General features: G+C 40.9%; 1 protein-coding gene across 1 annotated transcript; it reads right to left on the reverse strand.

Annotated features, from left to right (window-relative positions):
* Positions 1 to 1874: 1874 nt before the first annotated feature.
* On the reverse strand, positions 1875 to 7312 carry LOC128200101 (uncharacterized). The gene is given in 4 exon segments (XM_052892315.1): positions 1875 to 2578; positions 3902 to 3990; positions 3992 to 5508; positions 5511 to 7312. Coding segments are annotated over 4 exon segments (3375 nt in total). The 5' UTR covers positions 6985 to 7312; the 3' UTR covers positions 1875 to 2283.
* Positions 7313 to 12318: the final 5006 nt, after the last annotated feature.

Raw genomic sequence — 12318 nt, forward strand, 5'->3', positions numbered from 1 at the left:
AACAAAAAAAGACTATTGCTAGTTTACTAGCGTATAACATTTATGATCCCATTATAAGTAGTATAACGGGTTTAATTAGTAATATTAGTAATTATACTAATAATGTGACATGTGTTAATTTAAACTAACATCTACGACATTGGTTAAGCCACAGGATATGGTCATTATTCATCAAAATATTCGTGGCTTCTCCAGCAAAGAATTAGAATTAAGTCTTTTCTTAGAATCTAACAATGTACGGGTGTTATGTCTGACAGAACATTGGCTTAAACAATATGAAATAATTTGTCCTTTTGAACATTATAATATAGCTAGTTTTTTTGCTAGGAACAATGCCATTCATGGCGGGTCAATTATTATTTTAAAAAATGATGTAGAATATAAAAACCGTCAAGACATTGTAAATATTTCTATTGAGCAAACAATTGAACTATCTTGCGTAGAATTAGTTACTTGTATAATAATTTGCGTTTATCGTCCGCCAACGGCTTGTTTTGATTCTTTTGAACTGGCTATGGAGGAAGCATTGAGACGAGTCGCACGGAGGAATAAAACATTATTTGTATGTGGCGATTTTAATGTTGATTTATTATCGGAATGCTCAATAAGCTTAAGATTGATTAACTTATTTAAATCATTTAATTTGCACAATCTTTTTTTAGAACCCACTAGGGTCGCAGGAAATTCTGCCACTTGTATAGATAATGTTTTTTGTAATTGTGAAGTAAAGGTGAAAATGAATTTCGACTGTCTTGGATCTGATCATTACGGACAAAAAGTTATAATTGAAACTAAGGGATCCAAAGGGACTCAAACAATTACATGCAGACAAATAACACAAAAGAATTTGGCACGTTTTAAAAATAAAATTGAACATAAAATATCTAGTGTCATAGTACCTCAATATGACCCGGACATTGTATGTGAACATATTTTTAATTTAATTGAACATGAAGCTAGCAGTGAATTTAAAACAAAAACATTTTCAACTAGTGTAAAATCAAAGTTTTGTGACTGGGCCACGTTTGGTATTTATAAGTCTAGGGCTAATCTTTACGAACTTTACGAAAAACGAAGCTATATATCCGATCCCTTATTTCATGAACATGTAAAATCTTATTCGAAAATATTTAAAAAGGTTTGTCATACAGCTAAGTCTCTCTATTTAGGTAAAATAATAACTAAATCTAAAGATAAAATAAAAGCCACTTGGAAAGTAATAAATAGCGAAACTGGAAAAGTTAATTTTCAAAACAGCAAAATAGCTTTAAATATTAATAACAAATTGGTAAATTCCGACACAGAGGTCGCGCATACATTCGAATCTTATTTTACTAATATTCCATTAATTACGACACAGGCTCTAAAATCTTCCCCGTCTGCTGCTGAAACTTTACTAACAGACAATGTTAGCAAGTCATCAGCTGTATTTAACTTTAGACATACATCATCAGTAGAAATAATGAAAATATTCAAACAACTTAATAATAAAAAAACAGAGGATCTATGGGGTATATCTGTTAAAATACTGGATAGTATAATGGAAATTATTGCGCCCTCTCTTGCTTTTATTTTCAATAAATGTATAGATGAAGGTAAATTTCCTAACATAATGAAAATTAGTAAAATCATACCGCTTTTTAAATCTGGAGATAGGAGTGACCCAATAAATTATAGACCTATATCCATACTCCCAGCACTCAGTAAAATTTTTGAAAAAATAATCCTTATGCAACTTGTCAGTTATTTCAATTTAAATAATTTAATCCACAATAGTCAATTCGGTTTTTCCAAAGGTCGTTCAACTACAGACGCAGGTGCAGAGTTGCTTAGACACGTATTTGCTGCATGGGAAACTAAAATGGATGTGATAGGTGTTTTTTGTGACCTTTCTAAGGCTTTTGATTGCGTTGATCATAATACATTGCTAAAAAAACTTGTGTAACGGGTGAACACGTTATTTATTGAAAATTGTATTACAACATATTACAATATTTAACAACAAAACAGTATTGTATGATATCACTAGGACACTCATCGCCCAACTACTCTCTCGTTCGTTAGTCGCGAACTTTCTCGAAGCGCGAGAGGCGCGCTCCTATTGGTCGGTCGCGCGGTTACCGCGCGACGCGCCTGCGCTGTACGTTTAGATGGGTCTCACGGCGTAGGTACTTACTATGCGTGCGTAATATATATACCTTTCGGTGTTACAGCCTCCCCCTCTAGTCCAAACAAGGCGCCCTCGCGTTTGGAGTAGCACCTGGACATTCGCATCAGATTTTTTTATGATTTACGTGGACGTCCCCTCCTGCGCTTTTCTTGCAGAGGCTGTTGCAATTGACCCACAAATGGAACCAATTGCGACGAATGGTACTTCCCTAATACCTCTCCGTTGCTCCGCTCTAAAAGGTAAGTCGAAATACTTAACACTTTGCCTATCTTATAAGGACCGTCGCGCCTAGGGATGAATTTGGGAGTCTGCCCTCGACCGGCGTCGTTTGGACCCTGAGTTTTTAGCAAGACTAGATCACCCACCTCATATGCAGGAGTAGCACGTCGAGCTCCATCGGCATACTTCTTGTAGTACGCCTGCCTCTTTTCGTGTGTGTCTCTAGCATCCAAAAGGGCTGTAGATAGCCTTCTGAGATAGGGCGTAATATTCGGAATGAACCGGTCGTTGTCAGCGATAGCACGCATATCGTTGACAACATCGGCAGGGGCGCGCATCTCTCGCCCAAACATCAGCATGGCTGGCGAGTAGCCAGTGCTGTGAGTTACAGCTGAATTCATAGCGAACCTCACAGTAGTCAAGTGCAAATCCCACGTAGCGTGATCTTGACCCACGTGGATGGCAAGTTGCGGCTTTTAGTCGCGGTTCTTACGCTCGACTGGGTTCGCCTCGGGGTGATAATACGGAGTCAACGACTGTTCAATCTTGAAGACATGGCAAACCTGCTGCATGACCTCGCTAACAAACTGAACGCCATTGTCGCTGACCATCCTGCGAGGGACCCCAAACCTTAAAAATACCTCATCTATCAAGATTTTAGCACAATCCATGCTGGTGGCACTCTTTAGTGGAAACAGCTCTACCCAACGCGAACAGACATCTTCGACAATGAGTATCCATCGGTTTCCGGCATCCGTCTCCGGAAGGGGACCAAAAAGATCCACAGCAACCACCTCGAAACGTTGCGTTACAGCGGGTGACTGGATAAGTCCCGCTGGTTTACGAGTATCTACCTTGTATCGCTGACACGGTACACATTCTTTTACATATGCTGCAATATAAGCTCTCATACCTGGCCAATAATATCGCGATGCTACACGTTGGAGTGTACGTTCCACTCCCAGATGGCCCGCTGTCGGTGCATCGTGGTAATCGGCGAGGATCTTCTGTCTCTCACTGGCAGGTACCACTAAACAAGCGTCGTCGCTTTCATCAGTTTCAGGCCCGTACCTATATAATACACCGTCTGAAACAACATAACCACGGTCGGACCATTGTCTCCCCCTAAACGGTTCGTCTTCCGCTTCAAGATCTTCGAGGATTTTGCGAACGTCGGGGTCTTGCAGCTGCAATCTCCTATAATCGCGAGCATTTGTTGATGGTACGTCGACAACGACCTGGCAAAGATCACAGTTCTCGGGACATGCCGGACGCGATAAGGTGTCAGCGAGGACGTTCGATTTACCTGGGGTGTACTCAATACGAAGATTGAATTCTTGCAGAGTAAGCGCCCATCTGGTTAAACGTCCGCTCGGCGACTTTACACTCATCAGCCATTTTAACGGCTGATGATCTGACTTTACGATGACCTCGGCGCCTTCAATATACCCACGGAATTTCGTTACGGCCCATACTACAGCGAGAGCTTCCCTCTCGGTGGTTGTGTAATTACGTTCAGCCTGCGTCAAGAGACGGCTAGCGTATTCAACAGGGCGCTCTTCCGGGCCCTCCCCCTGCCCCGAGGCAATACCCACTACTATCAGTCCTAATGATGAACGCTTGTCTTTCGTCGGCTTGACGAAGTATCGGAGCCGAAACAAGCAGCCTTTTGATGTGATCAAACGCAGCTTGCCTGTCTGTGGTCCACAGCCAAACACTGTTCTTTTTAAGAAGCGCCGTTAGCGGCCTCGCCACATCTGCGTAATTAGGAATAAAACGCCTAAACCAACTGGACGTTTGCAGAAAACACTTTAGATGCGTAATATTCTTCGGCGCTGGCATGTTGTCAATAGCGGCCGTCTTGTCAGGATCGACTTGGATTCCGCCTGGAACGATAAGATGACCCAAAAATTTCACAGAGCCGCGGACGAAGGAACTCTTCTCCCGGTTGGCTCTCAATCCAAATAGCTCTAACCTGGCGAAGACGGCATTAAGGTCTTCAATGTGCTTTTCGAAGCTATCAGATAAAACAATCAGATCATCTAAATAACACAGCAGACAGACATTTTGCAGGTTAGACCTGAATCTGTCCATTAAACGCTGGAATGTAGCGCCAGAATTGCGTAGGTCCATAGGCATACGCTTAAACCTATAGGTGCCTAATGGCGTGACAAACGCAGTTTTGTCACGATCCTCTTCAGCGACATTGACCTGAAAGTACCCAGATCGCAGGTCCAAAGTGGACATAAACTTGCTAGTCTTAGCAGCGTGGAGCACATCATCCATCCGCGGCAGAGGGTAACGATCGGGTTCTGTAACCGCATTGAGTTTCCTATAATCGATGCACAACCGCGCAGCTCCATCCTTTTTACTCACCAAAACCACGTTAGCTGCCCATGGTGATTCGCACTCTTCGATCACGTCAGTGGACAGGAGCTTTTCCAGCTCTCGTTCAAGAATCGCCCTTTTCCCAGGCGACATGCGGTACGGCGGCGAAGCGATGGGTTCCTGCTTTTCACTTACCTTTATGCGGTGAGTGATGAAACTGGTAGGTTCGCCTTCCGCGGCGAAGCGATCTACCTTCTCGGCTAGTAGCTTATTAAGCTGGGCGCGCTGGCCCTCTGAGAGGTCGGCGCCCTCATCTTCTCTTAAGTTCTGAAAAGTGTCGACATAAAACATGTCCTCGTCAGTCTCCGACCGGAGTCTGTAACTTTGCACAAAATCGTAATTGCGCTCAGGTTCATCTACAAAATACCATGAACGTTGAGGTATATTCAGCACCATACCCGCGCTTTGAATAAAGTCTCCTCCAAGAAGCGTCTTTGTATCCGCTCCGGGTATGACTAAAAATGTGGTAAGTATCCTACGATTTTGTAATTTAACAATAACATCGCTAGTAAACACAGTACACACTTTTGCGGTACCGTCGGCTAAACGAATAGAACGTTGCGTTTCTAAGAAACGTGCGTTACTACGCTGTAACACACGATAGAGCATCGGGCTAGCAATACAATGCGTGGCACCGGTGTCCACCATGGCGACACCTTCAAAATCCCCAATACCGATGTCGATCAAGGGTCGCTCCCGGTCAGACTCCATAAAGGCGTTGCTTATCTCAATTGAATTCATAATACATTCGCGGGAGGGAATGCGACAAGCCTTTGATGAGCTAACGTTATCGGATGAAAAAGTGTGAAATCGAAATTTATCGGGAATCGAACCCGGTTCAAAATACGATTTAGTACACGACGGTTCACTATTATTACTATTAAAGCATAAGGACGTTCTACGTAATACGGACATCGTTTATTATAATCAAAATTTGTTACAGAATAGAGACGTTCTCCAGAATACGCCCTTTCGTTATTCGAAACCGTTCCTATGCAAGTAGGTATATTGGTCGGCGAACTCAAACATGGTTTGTCTGTACTATAGTTATAAACATAGGTATGGTTGTTATCTATAATTGCCGAATTGAAATCTGGACCTTTAGAATAGACTTTTTTATCTTTACAGTTTCCGCATTTCGACCGAATAACGCCTGCTTGTCCGCAACCATAGCAACGGACCGTGTCGTCGTTGCCGGTCGGCTGTTGTTTGGATTTTCTACAATCTTCTAGACGGTGCCCATAATTTTTACAATACGAACAACGTAGTCGTTGTGTTTTAGGAGCCGTGTTTGCACTAGAAGGGGGCGCGGGGCCAACGGAGGTTGACGGGTTCAATGACCTATCAGCTGTTTTATTATTATAAGCTTTTGTATTACTTACAGTTTTCCCGGACAAGTTATACTGTACCTCCGCCATGGACTCCTCTACATCGCGTAATTTTATCACTAAACTGTCCAGGGACACTATAGTATCGCGCGGAACACGTTTACGAATTTTATATGATAATAGGCCGTACACAATGTCCACTTGCGCGGCTTCACAAAGTTCATATGGCAGTTTAGTTAAGAGAGCCCTAACTCTACACACAAAAACTTCACTCTTCTGGTCGTCGGGTTGTTCTTGAGAGAAAATTTCACGGAATATTTTGTACCCCGGCTTCGTGGCTCCGTACATCGTGCGGAGGCGGAGAACGGCTTCGTCCCAGTCGCGCACGTCTCTCTTGATGCCCTGCCACCAAATCGCTGCGTCCCCGCCCAGCAGCATGGGCAGGCCGCGCAGCGCGTGCTCGTCGCTGACGCTGGTGCATTCCTTGTAGACCAGAATAGCGTCGATGAATGCCTCTATTGCTTCATTATCCCTGGATTCTCCGTGGAATCGAGCCGTACACCTACTAAAGTCACCGCTTTGAAGGACGGGCGTGGCTCCGCTCGCCGCAGTCGTTCCGGGCGTCGCTGGTGTAGACGATCTCAGTGGTTGGGGAAATACTGAACACAGCGTTTCGATGAGAGTCCTGTTTGTTTCGGCTTGGTTCCTTGTGAACGCTTCCATGTTCCTCGCGAATGCTTCCATCACTGACTGGTTGTGTGACATCGACGGAAGGTGCGTTTGTGGGGGGACTCCACTGGTCAGCTCGCCCACTTCCTGCAGCTCTTCGTCTTCTACTACCTTGTCCAGCTCTGGACGATTCGCGCCTCGTCTAGGCATAGTTCGGCCACTAGTTGAGCGCCAATGTAACGGGTGAGCACGTTATTTATTGAAAATTGTATTACAACATATTACAATATTTAACAACAAAACAGTATTGTATGATATCACTAGGACACTCATCGCCCAACTACTCTCTCGTTCGTTAGTCGCGAACTTTCTCGAAGCGCGAGAGGCGCGCTCCTATTGGTCGGTCGCGCGGTTACCGCGCGACGCGCCTGCGCTGTACGTTTAGATGGGTCTCACGGCGTAGGTACTTACTATGCGTGCGTAATATATATACCTTTCGGTGTTACACTTGCTTTTTATGGCGTCAAAGACAATGCTTTAAATTTAATAAAATCTTATCTATCTGATAGAATACAGAAAGTGAAGATTAGCAACGCTACGTCTGACGGGTCACTTGTGCAAATGGGTGTACCTCAAGGATCTATTCTCGGTCCATTTTTATTCCTAGTTTACATTAATGATCTCCCATATGCCATGCAGGATAGATGCGGCATAGTATTGTTTGCAGACGATACTTCATTGATTTTTAAAGTTAATAGAATGACTAATAATTATGACGATGTAAATAGTGCTTTGCGGCGTCTCCTGCACTGGTTTACAACTAACAATCTTATGTTAAACGCTAAAAAAACAAAATGTGTTAATTTCTCTCTATCTAAAAGTTTTAATACTAATTGCAATATTAAATTAAATGACGAATCTCTCGAATTTATAGAATCTACTGTCTTTCTAGGAATCACACTAGATAATAAAACACAATGGGGTGCACAAATTCAAAGCCTTGCAGCGAAACTAAGTTCAGCAGCTTTTGCCGTGCGTAAAGTTAGACAGTACACTGATACTGATACTGCTAGATTAGTCTATTTTAGTTATTTTCATAGTTTACTCTCTTATGGAATATTACTATGGGGAAAAGCGGCAGATATTAAGAATATATTCATATTACAAAAACGTGCCGTTCGAGCGATCTACTGTATGAAGAGTCGTGACTCATTAAGAGAGAAATTCAAAGAGGCAAATATTCTCACCGTTGCTTCTCAATTTATATATTCAAATATTCTATATGTTCATAAAAATCTTGATTTATTTCCAAAAAACAGCAATATTCATAATATTAATACTAGATTTAAAGACAAACTTGCTGTCCCCAAGTATCGTTTAGAAAAAGTTAATAGGTCTTTTATGGGAATAGGTATAAAAATTTACAATAAGATACCAAAGAATATGTTGGAATTACCCTTAAATAAATTCAAAACATCTGTTAAATCATATTTACTGAGCAAAGCCTATTACTCACTAAACGATTACTTGAATGACGAGTGTGCATGGCAATAGTTGTTCATGCACTGAATTTTCATTTAATGTTAGACATAGACACCTATATAAATATACATTGTAAATAAACTGGCTTTAAAAAAAAAAAAGTAATTAAATTGAGTTTCTTGCCAGTTCTTCTCAATTGGATCTATATACCGAACTGGACGGTAGGGAAAATATAAAATTATAATGTAAAAATTTGACGTTCATAAGCGGCTAAAATGTCCTACATGAATAAATGATTTTTGAATTTTGAATTTTTTTGAATTTTAACAAAAAAGCTTAAGTTCGTGCCACCATGCATCACTATGGAAGGCTGCCAACTAAACCTGGTCAAACAAATGAAGCTACTAGGAGTCATCATAGATCACAAAATTACCTTCAACGCGCATGTGGCCGCAATATGCAAAAAATCTACGGATATATATAAACAACTAGCATGTGCGGCGAAGGCTACATGGGGACTTAACGGCGAAATCGTCAGGATAATCTACATAGCGGTCATCGAGCCGATCGTGACGTATGCGGCATGTGCATGGAGCCAAGCGGTCGAACTCCAAACCAACGTCAAGCTATTGGAGTCGATGCAAAGAGGGTTCGCACAAAAAGTATGTAAAGCGTACAGAACGGTATCGCTCACCTCGGCGCTGGCTTTGGCCGGGATGCTCCCCCTGGATTTGCGGATCCAAGAGGTAGCCAGCCTATACAAAGCAAAAAAAGGACTATCAAACGACTATTTACCACCAAACAAGATGCTCGAAACCAAAATAGGAATAATGAATCTACCACATCCGTCATCGTCAATATCCACGGAATACGAGCTCTTGGAGAGTCTGGACACTAAAAACCCCCTAGTGGGCCCCCACATTTATACAGACGGCAGCAAAATAGACGATAAAGTCGGAGCTGCTATAACATTTATTTATTTATTTATTCATTAGTACAAATATGTGTACATGGCGGACTTAATGCTAAAAGCATTCTCTCCCAGTCAACCATAGGGAAGTGTCAGAATACTCGAATGCGGTACTACTAATTATTGATATACATACGTACTAAAATTACATATATAAACGAATAAATATATATAAATAACAAATATACTTACACATATATGACATATACTATATTATACACGAAATTGAGAATAATATAAAGTACTTACTGCTCGGATAAAAATAAAAAGTGTGCGTTAACGCTTTTTTTGAAAGACGGTTTAGTCGGTAGTCTCTTAATGGCATCAGGAAGCGCGTTCCAGAGTCGTGAAGAATGTAGGAGAAAAGAGTTTGAAGCGTAACCAGTACGGTGAGAGGGGAAGGATAATTGGAGAGTATTATTGGAACGAAGGTTACGTTCGTGAGTTTCAAAAAGATAATGGAATTTACTCCTTAAGTAGTTAGGAGACTGGGGGTTTCGAAGAAGAGTGTAGAGGGTACAAAGAGTTCTAACGTTTCTGCGTTGACGAATGGAAAGCCACTTGAGCTGAGACCGATATAAAGAAATGTGATCGAATTTGCGGAGGTTGAAGATAAAGCGTATAGCTTGGTTGAGGAGACGGTCCAGCTTATCGAGAAGATCTTCATTAAGATCTGGATAACACACATCAGCATAATCAATAATCGGAATAATAAGTGCGTGAACAAGATTAATTTTTGTAGCGATAGGCAAAAAGTTTTTAAAGCGATATAAGGAGCGTAGCGTAGCAACAACTGAGCGACTTACCTCCGCAACTTGATGTGACCAACTGAGTGATGAGTCTATGTAAAGGCCAAGATCTTTAACACAAGTTTTTAATTTTATAACTAAATTGTTAAATGTAATTGGTGCCATTGTGTTAACATTAAGTTTAGCTAATTGTCTAGAACTGCCAATTACAACAGCATGACACTTAGAGGGGTTAACAGCTAATCCATAGTTAGACGACCATGCCAGAATGCTATTCAGATCGTTATTAATATTCGCTACAGATTGATTGATATCATCTACAGTGCTCTGAGTGTATATCTGAAGATCGTCTGCGTAAAAGTGGTAATGACAGCCAAGGACAAGAGAAAGAAGATTAATAAAAATAGAGAACAATAAAGGAGAAAGGATCCCACCCTGAGGCACTCCGGCAATCAATTCCTGCCAGTCTGAGAGTTTATGGTCAATGCGAACTGCCTGTTGTCGACCACTCAGATAGGAGGAGAACCAGTTTAATGCAGAAGATGAGAACCCATTACTTTGCAAAATGGCAAGGAGAATTTTGTGGTCTACCATATTAAAAGCGTTGGAGAAGTCAATAAGAACGAGAATAGTGACCAAACCATCATCCATGCCAAATCGAATGTCTTCAGTGACTTTTAGAAGAGCAGTGGTGGTACTGTGTCCAGGGCGAAAACCGGATTGAAAAGGAGTTAAAATTTTATTTTTATGAATAAAGCTGGACACCTGCTTATTTGCTACACTCTCCAGGATTTTGGACAAAAAGGGAAGAAGAAAAATGGGGCGAAAATCATTTAGGGATTGAGGTACTGAGACCTTTGGAAGAGGGAGAACAATTGCATTACGCCACAGAGAGGGGAAGTTACCAGACGAAAAGGAGAAGTTTATAATGTGAGTAATTACTGGAGTAATGTGATCCAATAGAGCTGTGATCATATCTCGACTTACACCATCATATCCCATAGCCTTAGATTTTATAGACAATATAGTTTTACGGGTTTCGTCGTGAGTTATTGGAGAAAAAGCGAAATTATCTTCAGATGAAATCGATTGAACTATATTGGAGATAGTAGCTAATTTAGTCGATGAATTGATACAATTGGTGGATGAAAAGTGACGGTTAAGTTCATTTGATGTGAATGGGTAGGAAGTAGAATCAGATTTACTTTTCCCAAGACCAAGAGAACGTAAAAACTTCCAAATGCTGGTTGAAGAAGCATTCGAAACATTATTGTGAAAATGTTGTCTCTTAGCTGCCCTTACCATTTGGTTGCATCTATTCCGTGCAAGTTTGTAAATTATTATATTATATTATTATATTATTCTAGTTTATAAATTATTATATTATATTAATTAAGAAGCAAGCCATATAATATTACAATGATGGTGAACGAAACTAACGGTGTAATCATTAGCTGTAAGTGCCATGATTGTGCAGCTTCGGCTGGTGGATGTAAGCATGCAGTTGCCTTTTTGATGTGGGCTCATCGTCGCAGTGAAGAACCCCCATGCACATCAGTAGAGTGTTACTGGAAGAAACCTATTCTATCTAGAGTAGGTACTACTCTCAAGTACATCACAGTTACCCACCTGTGTAACAAAGTAGTACCTTATAGACCAAGTTCATCAGTAGTTTATGATGATTTTATTTCCAAGGCAAAGAAAAAGATTATTGATACCTGTGAACTGCTAAAATATCAACATGATTTCAAACATACTGGTGTTATGCAATACTCTCTGCATATCTCATGATAAATCAATGTCAGGAAATTGAAATGGATGTAGAGAAGCTTATAGAAGCCATGAAGGCAACATTTGATGTCGCTGCAATACAGATGATTGAAAGAACAACAAGAAAACAGAATAAGACTAGCTTGTGGTATGAAATTAGATATGGTCGTATTACTGCTTCTAAAGCGCATGAAATGAGTATTTGCCGTACATCAGATGGCTCATTAGTTGCTGCAATTTTGGGTGCCAAAATACCTGACACTGTTTCCATGAAAAGGAATAGGAATTTGGAGGAAATAGTAAGGAAGACAATCAGTAAGAAATTAAGAATCAAAATTGATTTTTATGGTTTGTATGTGTGTCATATCCCATGATTGCAGCTTCACCTGACGGTGTAGGTAATCATGCCATTATAGAAACAAAGTGCCCTAGTAAAGCAAAATCTATGGATAAATATTTAAAAAATGGTGTTATATCTGATAAATGTAAAGCCCAAGTGCAATTACAAATGTATGCTGCTGGTGTAAAAAAGTGTTGATTTAGCAATAGGACCCCTTTTCTTCTTGGTATCTT

This window comes from Galleria mellonella, unplaced genomic scaffold (genome assembly GCF_026898425.1).
Source record: "Galleria mellonella isolate WM207_F2 unplaced genomic scaffold, CSIRO_AGI_GalMel_v1 utg150, whole genome shotgun sequence".
Classification (NCBI taxonomy): Eukaryota; Metazoa; Arthropoda; class Insecta; order Lepidoptera; family Pyralidae; genus Galleria; species Galleria mellonella.